The sequence below is a fragment of the Motacilla alba genome, chromosome 5 (genome assembly GCF_015832195.1).
Source record: "Motacilla alba alba isolate MOTALB_02 chromosome 5, Motacilla_alba_V1.0_pri, whole genome shotgun sequence".
Taxonomy (NCBI): Eukaryota; Metazoa; Chordata; class Aves; order Passeriformes; family Motacillidae; genus Motacilla; species Motacilla alba.
The window spans coordinates 959,744-980,909 of record NC_052020.1 but is presented as its reverse complement, the minus strand read 5'-3'; the positions used below and the strand labels follow the sequence as shown (position 1 = coordinate 980,909).

The 21,166-nt window shown below is 40.7% G+C and overlaps 1 protein-coding gene across 4 annotated transcripts in view; it reads right to left on the bottom strand.

The window, feature by feature from the left end:
- Positions 1-21,166, bottom strand: part of GALNT18 (polypeptide N-acetylgalactosaminyltransferase 18) — a 210,937-nt gene that overhangs the window by 101,842 nt on the left and 87,929 nt on the right. For all 4 annotated transcript variants that reach the window (XM_038139175.1, XM_038139173.1, XM_038139176.1 and 1 more), the window contains exons 3-4: positions 15,656-15,848; positions 4,236-4,402 (exon numbers count right to left, since the gene is read on the bottom strand). In XM_038139175.1, the coding sequence (XP_037995103.1) occupies positions 4,236-4,402; positions 15,656-15,848 (360 nt within the window). The remainder of the gene's footprint in view (positions 1-4,235; positions 4,403-15,655; positions 15,849-21,166) is intronic.

Sequence of the window (21,166 nt, the reverse complement as noted above, 5' to 3'; positions counted from 1 at the left end):
GGTTTGGATAAACTTGGCCTATTTCCTTGGTTTCAGATATTTCTGTTTGTCTTGGCACTTTCCTGACATTCAGGTAAGGGAAGAACAAGAATCCAAACAGAGAGAAAGCAAGACCAAAGGTTTTCCCCAGGAGATTGCTATCAACAGGTTTTTCATAGTTGTATGATCTGCAAGTAAGCCATCTTCAAACTCGGCTGTGCTATGAAATCAGGCTTGCATTTGAACAGTAGTCTTGAGTTCATCGCTGCTTTTGTAAAGGAAAAAAAATCAGCCAATCTTCTATTCCCAAATATCTCTTAAGAATTACCACAGAAATATAACTTTTTAATGAAAAGCTCTGGATACTTTTTGAAAAGTTTCTTTTCAGTCAGTGTTTTGAGGACAACCTCTCACAGGTGATATGGCTGCACCTGACCCACTTTTTACCAGTCTGTGCTAATTCTCAACAGTGCAAGACATAAAATTCACATCCTGTGATATCCAGCATTATTACTGCAGTTCAATAGCTGTATTCATGGAAATCTCAGGACAAAATGAGAATTATTACACTGAACATGTAGGAATATTTAATTCATAAGTAATGCTTCAAGGAAAAGGAATGAACCTTGCAAAATATGAGCCTCTACTGCAATATTATTAACTGTAATGAGAAATAAAAATGTCCTAGAGCATGATAATTACTGCTATAGTATGAAATTTTACAAGGCATACTCTGGACACACTAATGCCCACTGCCTCCCCACGAAGCTGAACTCATCATGGCTAACAACCAGCTTTTTTAGAGAGATTTCAAATCATCTGAAAATACCTTCAAGAGGTACTTTGTAATGCAGTGGTGCTCAACACCAGCAAAAAGACTCAAAAGTCAAACCAGGGCTCCAGTGGTCAGAAGGTCACTACCCTGTCCCCAGAGGGGAGAATGCCACAAACCAGGGGGAATAAACCACAATGCCAGCAGTCTACAGCTCAGGCAATGCTTTTAAATATGTTTCTAAGGTCTAATTAAACACCAGCAGTCATGGGTGTGGTCACATTTTTTAAGCCTCTTCTCTGAAAATAAAAATAAAATTCTGTTGCTTTTGAAATAAAAAAAATAATTATATTGCCAAATTGTAAACTTACTTGTACCTTATCTCTGCAAAGCAAACAGCACTACTGGGGAGAACGAGAAAGAGTCTGATCTGACACTAAAAAATACAGTATAACACCTGAAATCTGTGCAGTTGCTTAGTCACCAACATGACTAAGACCCAAATGAGACTCAAATAAACAACATTGATACTTTACTTGTTTTAATAAAACTTCTGTTCTCAACATACAATAGTCACTGAAATGTGCCTTTTTTATCCTTCAATCAAATTAAATTCTACTACTAATGTACCTATCAGCATTTATAAAACAATGCAGAGCAATCTTCATCAGAATTCCACCAGAAAAGATGGTATGGTGAAATACACACATTAAGCCATGCAAACGGCTTTATTAAATAAAGGATCGAAATTTTAGGACCTGCAAAATCTATTTTCCACTTTTAAATGGCACACACTGGCCTTTTCACAGTTTTCTAACTCCAAACACTTATTTTAAAAAAAGGAAAACTTCACAAAGAGATTAATTGAGGTCTCCTGAAGCATAATTGGGAACTTGAAAAACTGCACCAAGGTTTTAGGGAAAGTCATAGATAATTTGCTTGACACCCCTTGAAGTACATGAAATAAAATGCTACAGCACATTTTGTTCAAGACAAATGTACAGACTTTGGCCCTATACTTGAATTAATGGTTTCTGAAATCAGCCTTCTGGAATTTTAAAAAAAAACCCATCCAGTTCTTGCACTGCTCTTTTCCAAAATACAGGTCTACAGAAATTTGGGATTCATTAAAACGTGCCCATTTGGACTCTGCCAGATCTCTGGTCTCACTTTTTCTTTCTAGTCACTTCCCACAGGGTGACGTTTCCTGCCTGTGAAGCCCATGGCTGCGGCACCACAGAAAGAAATCTTGCATCAAGTTAAGAGAAGCTGCCATCCCTGGCGAATGCTGCAGAGTGAAAATACCACTTATAATTAGGATTCTGACAGATCCCTGTGAGAAGCAGAGCTGGAGCCCATTGCAAGCACAAACCAAGTGTTTGCCCCCTCAGGTAACATTACAGGGAAACCCAGAGTAACCCACTTATCTTACAAGCAGCAACACCTGCAAGCTAAAGAGCTACTAACAAAAACACAGAATGACACTGAATATAAAGGATTCATCTCAGCAATGCTAGAAGGGAGAAAAAAATGGAAAATAGAATATCGTAAAAGGGAAAGTAAGTTTTAAAATAAATATTTCAAGATTTAAACTAATAGTAGGAAAGCCCATAAATCATCTTTACAATCTCTCCCATTCCAAACATCCATCAGCTCCAAACATATGCCTATTACCAGGTCTTCAGCATTCATTATGGGATAAAGAGGACTGTAGAAATCTAATTTAGTTCTGCAGAGAAGAGAAGCCAGAGAAAGGGTTAGAGGAGTAGCATAAAATCCTGTAGAGGGTTGAATTTTTCTCTGAGACTAACTATAGCTCTGCACAGTGTGATTTTGTATAAAATGACATGTAACACCAAGCCAAGGCAGCCAAAGCAAAGGTTACCTTCCTCTCAATTTCTGTCTCCCTGCTTGGGGCCAGGAACCTGAGGATTTAAGGCACTGGAGGGTAAGAAAGGCAAGCCTAAATAAAAGGCCCAGCAAATCATAAAAATACTATACAGTACAGTAATACCAACAAAATGTGGCTGGGCAGGTTTTCCTGAAAGATGAAGTATTTCCTGTGATTTCTGTTCTATTTCAGGTATGAAATAATGAAAAATAATAATTTGGACAAGTGTGTAGAGCACAGTGCAAAGAGTGTTTGTTAGTGAGCTCATCACAGTGAGGACAGGCCCTCAGAAACACTGGTATTTCTGACATTGCTCTGCAATCTGCCCACTGCAGTAACTGCCTGTAAACCATACAATATCAGACTCCAACTCTAGAAGCCACTTTTTCTCCACCAGACTATTTTTCTCCTTTTATGTCTGCTTTGTGGCCAGTTCATCAATGTCCAGAGCCCTCAGGCCCTGCAGCACCAGCAGCTACTCAGATTCTTTCAGCTCCCATTTGAAAGGTGCAGGATTGGATTCACACAGTCGCAGCCCAGTTCACCAGTCAAAGCTGTATTGCAATGTTGTGCTCTTTCTATCATATTGCTAAGTGTTGCATAAGGGAAAAGACAAAACTTAGGGCACAGGCCTACACCAAGTTGTTGTGTTTTGTGTGTACTTTGAAGAGTCAGGATTGCAGTTTTTCTTTCATTCATAGCCAGCAGAAGAGGCTACGATGACGTGCATAGCCTGGAGTGGGGAACTTATTTACTTGCTTCCCAATAAGTTTCTTCCCTGTACAAATCTGAGACACACTTGTGATCAGCAGCAAGTCACAGGATTTAGCTACAGGGATATAGCCAGATAACAGCAGTTGTGATGGCAAGGATAAGAGAAGCCTTTGTTCAGCTTTTTCCTTCAACAAGATAAATTCAGATTCTCCTTGTTTTCTAGCAGTTCAGAATTAAACCCCCAGCCCAGCAGAATTTTTCTTTATGTTCAGCATTCTGTGCTTATTAAAATTTTATCACTAAAGTTCCTAGAAAATAAGATTTGCAAATAGTGCCCAGCATGGTCTCACTGACAAATACCTGGCAAGCACTGCACCATCAGAGATGGGCAGTGCAATCCTTCAGATCATGGCGCACAGCATCTGAGTACAGACAGCAGAGAAGCAGCAAGGTAAGTGCTGCTAATGAGGAGAGGAGAACTTGAAATCTAAAGGAGAAGTCTAAGAAACACAGAAAGACATTTTATACACAACAGAGAGTACACATGTGGAATCATACAGTGGAAATAGCAGTGCAGAAACCCTATGAGCTTGAAAACCCTCTGAAGCACCAAGAGTAAAACTTGCTAGGTCTAATCTATTGCTACATTCAAAACTGTGCCTACCAGACACTCAAACATTCTTTCTTTTGTACACACTTTTAAACACGCCCCACTTGTGCAGAGTTAAAGACAGCCCAGCAAGAGCGTGGAGTGAAGAAGGGAGAAAACCCACCCTTAACATCAGAAAGGCCAAAAGGATGAGCAAGAGCCAGAACTCAAGGTTTCTCTTGTATGATCCAGCCTCAGGGCAGGGAGGGGGAAGAACCAAAGGCTCTTACCATTGTTACTGTTATCATCCACTAGGATGATCTCCTTGAGCAGGTGAGCAGGAGTGCGGTCGATGGCTGAGCGGATGGAGCGCAGGATCACCGAGAGCGCCTCGTTAACGAATATGAACACAATGCTGACCTCGGGGAGACTCTCAGGAAACGTCAGGTTTCTGCACCTGAAGGGAAAGGTTGAAGAAAAGAAAATATGTACATTTTTGGTAGTCGCAATGCAAACGAAAACTATTTCAGAGAAATCTACCCCCAGCTGTAAGAACACGTTAAAAGATACATAAAGAACATCCTGCTCCTAAAGCTAAGACAGATGGTGCAGCCAGAAAAACCACATAAAAAAGCGGAAAACTTATCTGTAAGCACAGTCAAGGGGTTTAATCAGAAAGAGGAATACTCTCATAACCTGGTGCATTTTTCTTTCCTTTTTCAAAAATAGATATTTCAGCCACATTCCAACTTGCTTACGGACAGAGCAGTATGGAAGTGCTGCCCACAACTTTAAAGCTCCTTAGTGTTTTACTGGGGTTTTTTTTTCACCTCCTTCTTTCCAAAAAGGATTCAAATCTTTCAATTATATAAGTAGAAAGCTCTTTAACCACTTTACCTTTTAAAATTGTGAGCAAAATATTTGCTTTTTAATAAAGCCAGAACTTCATTGAGTAAATGGAACTAATTATTTTTCTGTGAAACTTTTAGTATTTTAATGCAATGTTTCTGAACAACCATTAATTCTAGCTTTTTCTCAGATTTGAAACTATTTATCAGGATGAAATTAGGCACAGGCTGACTCAAGCAGCATTTTTAGATAGACTTTGTAGATGGAAATGATTGATGTTAATGCTTTTCTCCACCTCCTGACAACACTGAGTGGCTATCCTCTCCAGATGCCAGGATTCACTACATCCAAGACCCCTGAAAACTGTGGAAATCATAAATAACAGCCAATGTTTTGCATACAGAAAGCATGGATAGATTCAGTATTTTTACATCATGCTTGAATATGACTCCTTAACTAAATCTGTTCTTCAGTTCAAAGAGAAAAATTATTTTAGGATTTTGTATTTTAATTTGTGTAGCAAATAAATACAAAGGAGTATCACAAAAGTATTCCTCTTCATGTGCTGGATGTTGAACAAAAATTAAGTTCAATCAAGACGATCAATTTACTTCTATGCTTTTACAGGTTCTGAAAAAAGTGCACAGGACACATGACACCCAAGCCGACTGAGATAGCACAATATACAAAATTCAGCTGATCAACCAATTTTCTTAATTCAGTCATTGGTCTGAAAATGATGGAAATCACATGAGAGAAGCTATTTAATATTTTAGGTACATTTATCTCTGTCACCATACAAAAGATATAAAACAGAAAATAGAGTCTAGAAAAAGTAGTAACAGTTCAAGTCTTAAAAAGTGTCCAGTGTATTTTTTAATAACCTGGTTCATATACCTTTTAGAAACAAATATGAAGCCTCATTGTTGCAGAGATTCACAGTTTTTTGTTTCATGGCATCAACACCAGAGGGAAATAATTAAAATGGTGCTTGGATTTACTGATTTCCACTTGTGGCTTGATCTTCTGTGGCACAAGAAGCCAAAACTTTCTTTCCCAAATCAGTTTGTGTTTTAATCCTCTATTCATTGGTAAGACAGCTTTCAGCACCAGAATGAAAAGTTTTCTTTAAAGCATCCAGGAGCTGATTTTGTGCAAAATAAAGCACTGCTGTAAGAGACAAGGGGAGCTGTCTTTTCTTCCAGAAGAAGTGCAAGGCAGCACTGTTTTTCTCTTTTAGCCAATAGTGCAGGAGTTAAAACCTTCAGCCAGGACAGAGGGAGCATGAGTTCAATCTTCCCTGATCTCCCCAGAGAGCCCACCACTAGCCAGCTTGGTATGATTATTTTCAGTCCCCCCTTTTCAGGGTCATTCCATTTTCTGTGGAGCAATTAAACTAAGTTGGAGTGATACCAAGTCTCTCTAACCTCATGTTTAGGGTAAATCCCTTGGAGGAAGGATCTGCAGCACGTGTTCAAATGGATGTTTGTGCATTTTAAACCCTAAACTCTACTCTTCATGGCTCTGTCAAATCTTCTAGATTATAATGCCACAAAAATTCTTGTGATCACTTTTTTCTTTCTTTTGCAGGATAATATTTATTATTTCCTTTTCACTAGTGACAATTTGGCTGAAGAAACAAAGTCATTTTCACAAAGCCTGCAAGTCAGGTGTCAGGGAAATTTACTGTAATGCCACACAATCACAGGATGGATGAGGTAGGAATGGGCATCCTGTCCAAGCCCTTCCTTAAGCAGAGTCCCCTAGAGCCAGCTGCCCAGGAACAGCATTTTCAGGCAGCAGCATATTCAGACAGGGCTGGAATGCCTCCAATGATGGAGACTCTACAACCTGTGCTTCAGTTTGTGCCCTTTGCCTCCGGTCCTGCCTCTGGGCAGCACTGAGGAGAGCCTGGCTCTGCCGTCTTTGCAGCCTCCCTTCAGATATTCACCTTGATGGCATCCCCTCTAAGCTTCCTCTTCTCTAGGCTGAACAGTCCCAACGCTACAGACACACACTGTGGGAATCACACATCCTCGGAACAGAGAGAGACACAGCTGTCCCAGGATTTTCCTGGGAATCTGTGAGAAAGCTCAGAGAAAGAATTAAAAACCAATTATCTCTCTTTCTGTAACTGTTGTTTATAGATATGGTTCTCTAGAGTGTGCTGTTCACCAGTAGTGTCAGAGAAGATTCCTAAAGGCCAATCAGGTCTCAGGTACACCATTGTTTCCACAAGAACTGTAGATTTCTGATAATAAAGTGCCTTTTCATGTCTTCTGATGATGGAGTCTCTGTATCACCTTTGGCTCTCCCAATACCCCTTTGGTGATAATGCACTGGTTTCACATCTTCTTAAAGAGAAAAGATAGTTTCCACACCTGCCTCCTGTACCCTAGAGTGAGTATTTTAACCTCTGAAACTGTTCCTTAAAAAAAGATCACCTTCAGGGATAACAATCTCTGAAAGTCCTGCTTAAAACAATCTCTAAAAGCCCTGCCCAGACGACTGAGTAGTTGAAATAGCCATAAATTTACTTGGGCTGAGCACTGTCAAACCTGAGGCAAATCTTTGACAAATGTGAGTTTCAGGGACCATCAGGTTTAAGTGGCGTTTGACAAAAGGATTTCCAATGTGCATATTTCATGCTCAAAGTGGCTGGGAGGCCTCTTTACCTATAATCACATAATAATTCTTAAATACTAACACTCAAATTTTCCAAAAGATGACAAAACCATTACAGATTCAGATCCTTGAAGAACAGACCTGTTCATGCCAAATGGTGTGTATGCATCCAAGTTTTGAAAATTTGTCTTCAAATAGACTATGGACTAGTTAACAGGTCTAAACCTACTAAAATAATCTTCAGTATTATCCTTTAAAGAACCTACAATGCTTGTTATTTTAGTGATGTGCTTGCAGCCAAAATGAACAGATACAAAATGGTCCAGCAAACAAATCTACAGCCAATGCATCTTTTAGCTGTCTACCTTAGGCATGGTAATATTTGTTATCTTCAGCCATAACAATGCACAAAGAAGATAAAATGAACTCTAGCAAAAAATGAAACTGTCTGGTAAGATATGGTACCTGTTAAATAATTAAGAAAGACTGAGGGATTTTTGAAAATACTTTAAATGGCAATAAAAGTATACTGAACATAGTTCAAAGAAGTTGTTTCCTTAAATACTGGTCGTTTTTTCTCTTCTGTCAATTAAGCTGAGCTTGAGATAAATGAAAAATATACTATTGCAATAAACTAGTGACAAATTATATTCCGAAAAGGTTCTTGATGACAAAACAGCCCCCAATACACTGCTTCCCTGCCATAAATCCATGCATAAACTGACATGCTCAAACAAAATTTCTGCTTCTGATGATGCTTCCATCCGTTTAAAAGAAACTATTTGTATTGGTTTTCCCACCTGCATTAATTTACATCTTACATATTTGCAATTTTTTATCACTCTGGACAAAATTTTTCATTGCTGGCTGATAAACTTATACAGACAAGAGCAAAGCTTTTAATCCTGTGGATGTAATTTGATTCCCTTTTTGCACCACCATGCCTTAAAAGATAACTACAGATGACAGAGATAATAGAATTAGACTCCTGTTTTGTCTAATTTCTTTAGTCTTTTCAAGAAGACTAATTTTCAAGGAGGGTACATCCCTGAACTGAGTTCATGATTTTTTGGAGTTTTTTTTCCCATTCAGACTCATTCATTATCTTTACTTCCAGCTCAAATTCACTTTTTGTTTCAATGTGTCTGTAGTTTTTTTAAAAAACCCACTTTTTCCTCTCTACATAATTTTTCATATCAGCTGATGATACTAAAAATTACCAATTTTGGGGTTTTTTTTAATTTAAACAAATCAGAATCAACTCAGCCCCAGATCCTGCACAGAATGTAAAGCACTTGTGCATTTCCACAAGTATGTCTGTCATCACCTTTATGCCAAGTTTTATTGGGAATAAAATTCCATAGTGATAGGAAATAATGCAAAAAGCCTGCAGAGAGAGAGAGGAGGGGTGTGAAAGTGCCCAAAATATGCTGAAGAGGGGCAGAGGAGAGGAAACTGTATGGACAGCAGTCTCAGCTCCGTAAAGCTCAGAGAAGGGAGCTGTTGCGAGGCAACCACAAGGTGCAGGTGCCAACGGCAGCCCCGCCAAGGGCGCATCCCGGCTCGGCTCTGCCTCTCCCACGGGCAGGCTCTTCCCAAACTCACAGCCCACGAGGCGCACGGCCTCAGTGTGCCAGCGTGGCACCGAACTGCAAACATTCCGAGCGGCGCCCAGAGCTGCAAGAGTGAGTATCGCCCCAGCAAAGCTAAAAATTACCGCCAGCAACCCACTCCACTCAATTACACTGGGCTAATAGCACCGAAGCAGCAGTTGCCATGGTTACCAGAAATTTAGAGAAACTCCCGGTGCTCTATTTCAAGCACAGCTCTGGTAAATGGAGGGCAGCATACATTATGAAGCTTCTCTCAAATATTTGTCCACAAGACAACTCTGTTCCTCTATGCATTGTGATAATTCAATTTAGCCAGTCATTACCCATTAAAATTAGTTCAGCATAACTATGCATTAAAGCAGCAAACAAAAAATTATTTCCTGTATTAGTAACCTATCTCTGAGACCGTCTACAAATATGCACATAATTATGAACTCCAATTATTTTCTGCAAGCTTTGAAAAACTTTCACCAAGAGTATCACATCAAACAACAGCAAAACCCCATGGTTTTGTTTAGAAAAAAAAATTGCAGCATATATTCCACTTTTTTTGTTTGTTTGTTTTGGTGTTTTTGTGGGTTTTTTTGGTGAGGTTTTGTTGTTGTTGTTGTTGCTGTTCTTTGTTTAATACAAGATGCAATAAGGATGTTACTAAAAATGTTTGGGGTTCAAATGTTGTTTTAGCAACATCCATGGGAGCAAGTTTTAGTTCCAACAGGGTAAGAATTTCTCAGAAGCACAAGCAAAAACAGAATTGTACTTTCTTCAAGCACTAGAAACATTTTGTCCACTGCCAAAATGGCCAAGAGAAGTTCAAAATACACTGGAGTAAAAAAAAAAAAAAAAACAACATTCTGGCATAAATGAAATAAGTAGCAGTAAGACTCTGGCAAAAGAACTGAGTACTGTAATGTTGCCGATGAAGAGAGACAGGAAGACTGATTTGGTGATCAGAATCTGATTTATTGTGGGATTCAAACACTTATATTCTATTTTAGGGAGGCTAGTAATGTTTTACTACAGTGATTGGGTTAATAATCACATAAACAAACTTATGGATTTTAAACATCTCTTGCTTGCAGAAATGTGATGTAATTTTCTTTTTCCAGTAAACCCGTCTGATTGAATCTTCTTGCAATCCTCAAAGTTCTGTTTGCTACTGCCAAATTGCCAAGGCATCCTGTTATCAAATCTCTTATGTTAACCAGGGCCAAAGTCCATCATCTGTCTTGTGTCCCCCAACATCCCAGCATTGCAAGAACTACTGCACAACTATTTTTGTATTTATGTTTATAGTTTCATTGTGTGATCATAGTTCATTTTTCCTTTTGCTATGCTCAGTATTTTAAGTGCTAACTGAGCTATGCTAACCAGGTTGGCATTGAACAGCATACAAAAAGGTCTTTTTTTCCCGTACAAGGGTACATCATCGTTAACTTGAGTTATTACAGCAGCCTGAAGACTGCAGCAGAACTGCTATCACTGCCAGTGATATTAAACACTTCTAGAGCAGCCATCTGAGCAGGTACATCTCAACAGGAAAAGCGAAGCTGAGCTCAGAATCCCAGGGGGTGGCTGCTCAGGCAGTACACACTGCTGCTGGGAACCACTCCGACGGCAAAGGTGAGATGAGAAAAAGAAGGATCAGAGGTAGAGAGATAAGTAAAGGAGAGCATGAAATAGGACAGCATAAAAGATTAGGTATTTAACAAGACTGCTGATGACTTTGGAAATTCTAGGACTTCTGTCCAAAACAATGCATTACAGACTTATGTGCTCTTTTTAAATGACTCCTTGGAAACATCAAAACCAACAAGCAATATTAATGTTCTCTTTTACCACGAGCAACAAAAGGAGCCGTATCCATCACTAACAGAAACCAGCAGAACAGAACAGTTTCACAGGGACATGTCGGGGCAATGGTTTATGGAATGCAACTCTGGAGGAGCTGGCTTTTGGGGAGAAATAGAGATTACATACAAATGCCCAGCCTGAACCTCATTCTTTAAAATAACTGGTTTTTCTTATATCAATTTTAATAAAGGAAAAAAAATTATAGAAGTCTGATGCATGCTACATCCAGGATTGTGTTTGCCACCATAAGACTGATGGACATTTTGGACAGGTGTACACACATAAAAAACTTTTATCCCAAACCACATCACTGTCCTCAACTATCCAATGCTTGATTTTTTTCTTCCTTGTAGTCCTATCTGCATTCAGGGGATCTCTTACCTTCTCTCTTTGTGCCCACTTCATCACAAACCTAATTTTGCTGTCTTCAAGGTTTCTACCACTGTCCCTTGCCAAACTGAGCCGCTAAATAATCAGTTTAGGAGCGGTGAATTGTTTGAAAGAAGTGCCTACAAAATAGCCAAAGCCCTTCTCTGCACAGGAAACAGGACCTCTCCGCTGCACCTTTCCAGATGACAAGCTTTCAGCCAGGAAAAGGGCAAACCTGCTGCAAGCCATATGCTATACCATGCTATTTGACACTCTCCAAAGAATTAAAACATCTGAGCTTTAAATGCTTCTTTTGCCTTCCACCCTTTCTGCCTCTGCTTCTTTCTTTTGTTTCTTTGCTTTCTTCCAGTCAGTCACACTGACTGGAACGGTTGCTTTGCATTTACTGGCCAGGTTTCTTCAAATCAAACAGTCTATGCAGGAGCCAGATGCTTTGAAACAGCTCCTCTGTTGGGATCCTGCTGCAAACCTTCTTTCCTGTTACGCCTCCCTCACTCAACACATAATCAAAGAAGAGTATTACCTCCCTCTCCCATGTGTGCTTCAGCACAATGGATCAGGCAACAAAAATTTACAAGCCAACAAGGCAGAATCTTAAGTGCATCCATTGGAAAGGAGTTTGGCAGACAGTTTCAGGACCCCTAAACAACCTAAATTGTTATAATAAATTTTTGCATGAGCTTGTTTCATTCACGTTTCACTCAAAACTGCCTGCCCTACTAAAAGTAATAAGCACAACAGAATTATAACTAACAGAGAACTATTATCCTCTGCTCCTGCACGCAGCAAGGGCAACACTACCTTCCTCAGTGCTTCCAAGCTCATAAGAGCAATTTGTCAGTGTGTGATGTAGATAGGTGGTGGGCTAGCAGATGCACAGAAGGGTGGGGAACAGCACAGCACCCAACTTCAGCAGCACAAAATCAGGCCCTGGCAGAGACAGTACTCCACAATAAACCCTGCACTGTCTACTGAGTATTGCAAAAACTGAGCCCACTTCACAGTGTGAGGATTACTTCAGGAGGTTAAAGTATCCAGGGCATCTCTTCTTTACTTCAAAGAGATTATTTTGGACTGTGCTGGAGACACCCTGTGCTAGCAAAAATACTCAAAGTGAAAAGGAACAAAATTCAGATTGGGACAGGAGGTTCATGGCTGTACAGAGGGTCAGAAACCACTCTGCAGTACCTAAAGCTTGAGAAGATCCTTCTGAAAGGTGTGACAGCTGCCACAGCTTGACCCAGCTGTGCTCTGCTGGATGTTTCCAATCAATGTGATAATCTTTTTCTAGAGAGGCCAGAGTTCAGCGGCTTGGGCAGAGTGCACTGCCCTAACTTCTAAATGTATTCTACTGCCTCTTCATGCCACCCACACTGAAGGACCGGGCAAGGCTGGATGTTTGCCCTCTCTTCCATCTGTGTTGTGCCTCAGCAATCCATAATTGTCCTCTTCTTTTGTCATGGCATTTAATATTGACAATCTCAACACTAGAAAATGCTGCATGTTATAATTTGGTGTTATTACACACATGGAATGGCCTTTCTCTCTGCAGAACCTTGTAAACACATGCTGAGCTCCCCCGCTAAGATATGTTGATGTGAATTCTCAGGCAGAAAGGTCAAAGCTGAGTCATACCAGTATGATATAAAGGAGTAATATCACAATTTTGGCAGATCGCTTAATTCTCCCGCTCTCAACTGGGGCTAATGAATTTCCTTACGTCTCAGTTGCGAAATATTGCTGTCCTCCCAAATTCCTGTACTTCATACAATAGGTTCTGAATACACATGACAAACCACCACTGAGCCCAGACAGAACTATGTGAGCTCTACTCCTTTATCTACCTGTCACAAGCCTTTGCTGGGATGCCACTGCCATGCTGACTCTTGCAGAATCACTGCTAAATCCAGGCTAAGGAGCTTGGTTACACCTTGGCTGACTCTGTCCAGGTACTGTGGTACCTCCTTTATCTATGCTCTCATGCATTTCTATACAGAACAGAAATCCCACAACTGACTGAGTTCCAGCAAGGGTGACTAACTTGGTCTCCACGTCACTTGCTGCAGGCTCTCTTCACACCGTGCTGTCCTTGGCTTTTGGGCTATGCTGCTTGAGTCCAGCACCTGCCCAAGGATAATTTAAATACAGCTATACAGACTTGGGAAGTGACTTCTGCACTTGGCTTAAAAGTCAGGTGCTAGAAATCCCAAAAATTGATTATTACACTGGAAACATGCTTTCACAGGGTAGAGTTTTTCCCCCACAACATTCATGCGTGCACTCTCACACAGATGAGAATTTGCTTGTCAGGAGCAGGAATTCTTTTTTCAGCAACAGGACTTCCAGAACACCTGTAACTCTGCTCTCCACAGGGTGCTGTAGATACAGCAAACAGTTTGCATACTGCCTGACAACACAGTTCAATTTCCTCAGGGTCAGAACTTTCTACATCCCAGTGTCAGAGTCCCTGCCTGCTCCCCAGCCTAAAGGGTGCAGGGAACCTGCCTGAGCTACCATTACTAGGCCATTATTTTGTATGCATGTGTCCCTAAACACACCGTGATGTCTGCCATGTTTCTGGCAGACAGTCAGCAAAGGATCAAAACTTGCACAGGAATTAGGATCATGATTCATTTCTAACTGGAGTTTCTTTTAAAATCCTGACGATAATTTATTTTCAGCTACAGTAGTATTCATTTTCTTCATATTTTTAATTTCTAAAACACAGAGTTACAAAAAAAATTATATTTAAATCATTCAGAAGAGTAATTTCAAAAGAGCTATAAGAACAGAAACATTTCTATCATTGATGTCTAGTTAAAAAGATTTCTTTTTCCTCCAGATCAGTCTACAATTAAAAAACAAAAAAGAGACTGTCCCTACAGGCACTGCTAAACTGATTCAACCAAAACACAAATACAATTGCATGGACTTTGATTTCTTTAAAGTCAGTATTACAGCAAATCTGCAACAAAAATATTTCTACAATGCAATGTATAATAACATTTAGCATAGATATTGCTAAAGTGCTGCCTGGGATGATGTTCATATATATTTTTGCTATCATCAACTTAATGTGCAGCAAAATGCACTACTGCTTTAGTTATTAAAATATTTGGTTAGAATAAGTGAATACGATCATGTTTCATTCACTAAGTACCCAGCATACTTATTTTAATTATTTCTTTTTTTAATAAGCTGCAAAAAAACCAATTTTCACTCCACCTGATTCTCCATCTCCAGAGCTGCTGTTTGTTCAAAGCACCAGATATATCACAAACGCTTCAAGAAGTTTGAGCACAAACTGTGTGAACAGTGCTGCCCAAACAGGCCCCAGATGCACTGAAGGGAAGGCTGTTCCCTCCCTGGTCCCACCCAGCTCCCCAGGCCATTGTGGAATAACCCTGGATGCGTTCATCCTGCCCGGCACGCGTAATTGCGAGCAGAGACCTGCCCAGGGAAGGAGGATCCCTAGGCTTTCAGTGCTTGGCTCAAAGGTGTATTTCACCACTAAAACTCACCAGCTTCACCTGCCAGCTGACCTTAATCAGGCAGTTCTGTGCTTTCAAAGAAAGCAGCTCTTATTTAGCCAGATTATCTGATAAAACTGAAAACTGGCATTAAAAGGCTCTTCTTTTAGCAGAAAAAACACACCCGCTATCTAATGTAAATTGGAAGTGAGAAGAAGCTTCCAACAGATGCTGAAGAAATGTTAATAAATACTCAATGGACTTTTACAGGACTGACTTTGGGCTCAGCAGTGCTTCAGAGGACAATTGAAACGTAGAGCCTTCATCTATTTGATAGACATTACTCGTTACGCCGTTACCTGCACCCAGACCTAGGAGGTAAGCCTTGCATGTGGAAAAGAGCTGGAAGGCCATAGTGTGGGCCTGCAGGTGGAAAAGAGCTGGAAGGCCACCCTGTGGGACCCCACAGATGGAAAAGAGCTGGAAGGCCACAGTGTGGGCCTGTAGGTGGAAAAGAGCTGGAAGGCCGCCCTGTGGGACCCCACAGATGGAGAAGAGCTGGAAGGTCACAGTGTGGCCCTGCAGGTGGAAAAGAGCTGGAAGGCCGCAATGTGGGCCCACAGATGGAGAAGAGCTGGAAGGCTGAAGTGTGGGCCTGCAGGGGTAGAAGAGCTGGAAGGCCGCAATGTGGGCCCACAGATGGAGAAGAGCTGGAAGGCTGAAGTGTGGGCCTGCAGGGGTAGAAGAGCTGGAAGGCCGCAATGTGGGGCCACAGATGGAAAAGAGCTGAAAGGTCACAGTGTGGCCCGCAGGTGGAAAAGAGCTGGAAGGCCGCAGTGTGGGCCCACAGATGGAGAAGAGCTGGAAGGCCGCAATGTGGGCCCACAAGGAGGGCACCCCAGGACTCACGCGCTGGGCCGCAGGTCCGGCAGGGCCCTATCCAGTGGCAGGCGGTCGCTCAGGTAGGCGTTGTAGCCGTAGTATTGGAACTGCTTCAGGGCGAGCCGCCTGTTCTCAGGGCTCAGCTCCTGCCCCCAGTGAGCAAAAAGGGACGAGTCCGTGAACGCTTCTGCAGGGTTGTCTTCCAATTTTGGTGGAGCTTCTACAAGAGACAAAGACAAAAGGAAACAGTAAGGATCTGCTATTTTTAAAAGTATAACTTTAGCTCCACTTGCTGCCTGTAAGTCTTCCTATGACATGCCCTCACATACTCTGGTGTCGGTGTAACTATTGGCACATAAGGCTCAAAATTTAACAGTCAAATAAAGTTAGGTAGAAACAATTCTTTTTTATCACAATCTGACTAAAGACCAGGACTGATAAATCTAAATGAATTAAATTTCAGGAAGAGCTTTATCAGAAAAGAATGCTATTTTGCTTTTATATACTAAGATGAAATATTTAATTTCAGTCTGGATTATCTTGCTAGGAAACTACTGATGTTTTGAAGGGGAAAAAAAGCATCTGTACATAGTGCACAAAATGGCTGCCAAAGTTTGTATGTAAAATAAGTTCTTTAAAACTACATATTCAACACAGAGAAAATTCACCATACTAGACATCCATGTCTAAATAGCAAACCAATTTCAGTCACGCAATAACTTTATGCTCCAGTTTACCAATGATGCCTATTTGAGTTTTTAGTCCATATTTAGGTGCATGCGATGATGCTACTGGGATCATCACTTTGAGGTATTTGCTTGATTAGAAAAGGTTTTCATTTCACAAGGCCACATCTCTGGCTGTTATGCCAAACAGAGAGGAGGGGAAAAGACATACCTAGAACTCAATTTAAGAAGAGCTCCAGTACACTGAAATCACAGAATTCATTCTCAATGTTTAGTTGCACATAAAGTCTGTTCAAGGTGTCTTGTGAGCTCTCAGTGACAGACACATCACAGCTGACCACATAATCTAACCAAGAGAAGCCCTTGTTTCTGTAAGCACTTTACAATCCACAGCACACCAGTAAAGCAAGATCAAATGTCTTAACTGACTCCGATTTGTCAACATGAACCAGAGCCACACACACACACACAAAAAAATCTTTTTCTGGAAGTTATTATTATTTATCAGCAATCACATTAATACTGACTCAACCAAATGAAGGAAACTCCTTTCTAAAGGGCTGTACTCTGTACTTACAAACACAGAGACTTACAAAAATTAAAGTGAATCTTCTGAAAATCTGTCAATTGTCCCCAGAGTCCTCCTCAGCACCCAGAGCCACCTAAAGGCCTGAGAGCTGACTTAACCTTCATGGAAACACCTAAAGACAACAGTTTATGCACTAGCACAATATGCCATCAGAATTCTGATTCCCAAAGAATGCCAGGAAGCATCCTTTGATCTCCTACTAGAAAGAACCCAAAATGCAATAACATAAATTGAGAAGACTAGGTTATTTGATTTGTTTGAGATGTTCTTCCTTTTTTTTTCCTGAAAACATTGACAGGAAACTAATGGTGCTTGCTTCCTACACCATGTTCCAACCTCTGTAAACATGAAATGTTTCTTTACTCGTCAAAGCACTGTCTCAAGCCTGAATTCGGCAATCAGCTCCAACTCTTCAAAGATGAAAGACAAACTAAACCCTCAGTCAAAGGAGGAAACTACTCTGAGAGGCCCTGCTGCCACACCGATAAATGTCTGAGAGAGGAGCTTGGCAACTACACAAGTTGGATAAACTCAGCTCATTTTCGAAGGTCCTAACTTGAAAAAGGCAGAATAGCATTTGAATACCACTTCAAAAATCACAGCAGCATGGGAGGTCACCGATGTCTCTGTCTTTTCATGGATGAAGAGCCGTCCCAGAAACAGCTACCTTCACAGACTCACACATTCATTGAATATATTGAATTTTATCTAATGATTTTGTGAGCGAGAGTATTTCCTAAACTGATCTGTGAATCTCTTGCTGTTTTATGATTGAAAAAGTGCTCAGTAATCCAGGTTGTATCTCACTTTAAGATTTTCCAGTAATGGATATCTGTGAATTTAGTTTACAAGCTCTACTAAACCACTTATCAAATGCAGTAATTTTTTTTTTTTGTAAGCTAAGCAAACATGTTATTTCAATACATTGCTCTACAGGAAAAAACAACATTAGCAGGAACTTTCAATTACAATTCCAATCAATGGAATTAAGCACGCATCTCTGATGACAAAGCCTTTCTTTCTGATGACAAAGCCTTTCTTTCCTTTATTCAGCTGAAAACTCTTGGGAGAAGCAACTTTCTTCAGCCAGTCTCTTACAAGAAATAAAACTAATGATTACAGACCATCAGCTGCCTTTTGACTAGTCAACAAGTGCATTTGATGTCTTGTCCTCAGTAAACAGGTCACGGCCTGAAGTCCCACAGACAGGCCTCCTTCCCACTTGCTCCTGCAGTTGCAGAATGATGGCAGGGAGCAAAGGTCCAAAGGTGACCCATGAGCAGTACTGCCTGCAGCAACACTAGGCAGGCACATTCATCTGCCCAGTTTGTACCAAAAAGGAAAGATCAGTTCCATTTCTCCTGTGGGAAGAAAGCCTGCTACCTGCAGCACATCACTGCAGATGTTATCCCGAGGTCCTCCCTTTATTCACTTTACATACCATGCAAAGCTGTACCCAGACACGAGCCTGGTATTAACTCCTGGCAGACTGACTCCCTGCAGTTAAATCAATCAGTAGCAGGGTTTTTTTATACAGATGTCAGCTGGCTGCACACCTGGGTCAAAGAAGTCTCCTTCCAGAAGACTGCCTGATCATGGCATCAGCCTGGAGTAGGTCACACACTGCTTACCTGAGTCACAAACCCCACAGTTTGTTTTCCAAAATCATCTGCATCTCTTCAGCTTATAAATTTCCCAGTTATGCAATTAATGTTTATATAAATCCATTGCTTCATCTGATCTCTGTGACCAGCTGCCAAAACAGAAATTCACTCTCCCTACTGCTCATTGTACAAAGTCAGAGACACCAAATCAAAAGACACCACTGAGATAATAAGGGGTAGACATTTTGTTGTCTGATTGCTGCTTTGTTCTACGACCTCTGAAGAATGCAAATTTTTCATTTATTACCAATTAACACAATCAATTAATAACTTTGATTTAATCTCCATGAAAGCCTTTGAAACTCATTAAGAGAGACCCATTTTTTCAGCTCCATTTAGATTTCAACATTTCTTCTTAGGGAAAGTTACTATTAACAGGTTCACAATCAAGAGAAAGGATCAAGTCAGAAAGGGTTGCAAAAATAGTTGCAGAGACAGATTCAGACATGCTGTTTGCTCTCACAAGTACCTAAGTTTCATTTTGGTTCTATCCCTTATTTGACTGCAGGTCTATTCACAAAAGCAGCAGTGTTTCACATCAAAGCTAAGCCATTGTGAAAACGCCTTCCAAGGAAATAGAACTGCTATACAAAGCCTGCAGTGTAGCCTTATCTGCTGATTTCATTAAATGGCAGTAACAAGAAGGTAGATACAGTAAGTCAGCACAACCACCCTGCCTGAAAAAATACCTCTATGTAAGCTAAAGACATCAATACCTGCACTAAATGATACATGCTCAGGTGGAACAGGCTGCTCACAAAAAGAAGAATGAGCTGGAAATTATGCCAGAGAGTAGGAGGAAGGGCTTTGATCATGTTCTCCAGTGCCTGACCCTCTGATTTCCCAGCCCAGAGAGGAAGGAACAGGCCATGATTACAGAGGTGATGCCGCAGCTGTGCCTTGCCTCACCGTGCAAGGGGGACTCATGGTGTGCATCTAAGCAGACTATCATTAAAGGCAAAACAAAGCTCAGCTCTCTCATGAGGCCCAATGGCCTCAAACTCTGGCTCCGGCTCCCAGCACTCCAAAGATCTATATTCTATTTCCTGCAGGCAGTAGCCTTTCAGATTTCTATGGAAGGAAGGATCTTTTCATCCTTTTCCTCTACAGGTGCCTTTCATCTGTTAGGCAATCCATACCCTCTTGCCAGAGGCCATTCGGTGTGACAGGTAAAAATCCCAGACTGGCATTGGATCACAGAGCCATGATACAGTGCTCAGAAGTGGAAAAACTTCACCTAAACTTTGTCACACAGCAAGATACACAGAGGAAAATCCCACTTTTAAAAGCTATTGTAATTCATGAAAACACTTTATCAGCATTCTCAAAAACTGCAGTTTGACAATTCCTGTCTTGCAAGGCTGCTCCCATGCAGAACCCTGCTATAAATCCTGTATCAGATGAGTGAACCTCTAAATGAAAACATCCTTGTTTGCATGGTGTGCTGAAACACTGACAAGCAACAGCAGAAGCAGCTCACCAAGATGCACCACTGCATCAGCCATGGAGAAAAGTATACTCAGAAGACAAAAACTGAAAGTTACAGCAACAGATCTTCCCTCAAAGAAGTTATTTTACTTATTCTCTCACCTCCCCAAAAAATCACAATACTGCTGGCAAGGTGTCAACATCAATATAGCTTTGTGCTAAAAAGTGAACTTCACTGTTTTGAATATTCAAGTTAATTCCTCTTGGCATTCTAGTCTTGTTCCCAAAGAAATGACTTCAGCAGAAGTGCTCCTAAGAAAAAATGCAACATCTAAGTGGGTTAAATCCTGCTACTTCTGCTTACTTACAGCTTAGTAAATCATACTGAAGTTGCCAGGGCTCCTCAGAGAGACTGACAGAGCCTGTCAGACTCTGTCTGCACAGATGACAGAGCAGCAGAGCCCTAATCTTAAGAAAAAATAAACCTGATGTGAACTCCATACAAAACACACAACCACCCTGAGAGGATTCAGCTCCATATCCAGTCTTTGCATACCCCAGCACACTCTGTAGTTAGTGTAAACACCGGACAGATCAGACAGACAGGGAATGGGAAAAAACCCCAACAAACGAAAGGCAATCCTCTCCTCAACAGCTGTCAAGAAATCCTGATAACACAATGAATAATATACAATCAGACAAAACTTTAAGGATTACACTGTGTATGATGGCACATATAAAACAAAATGCTAAAACTCTCTCAATCTCAAAATTTTTTAGAACTTGAAACACAATTTATATGTTATTAATTTATATGCTACCTTTACTGCATTTTAAGCAGCCAATACACACACATAATGGTATAAGCTATTAGCATGCTACTAACATATATTTTCATTTGTTTTGCTTTTTCTGATAAACAATCCCATGCTTATTGTGCATATTAGGGTGGAAATTCAGTATAGTTCTGCTGCTTAGTGTAGGTGTAGAAGAAGGGATTACAAACGACCTCGCACTGATAAATCACAGTTGTACTAATTACCAAAGAAGAAGAACAGCCTTACCCTTAATGGGTCCCAGCTGTGACTAATAAAGATAAGTGTGATAAAAGGGGTGGGTTGGCTGGTCAGGGAGAGCACCTAGAGGAACAAGGAATGATCCAGAGAGACAC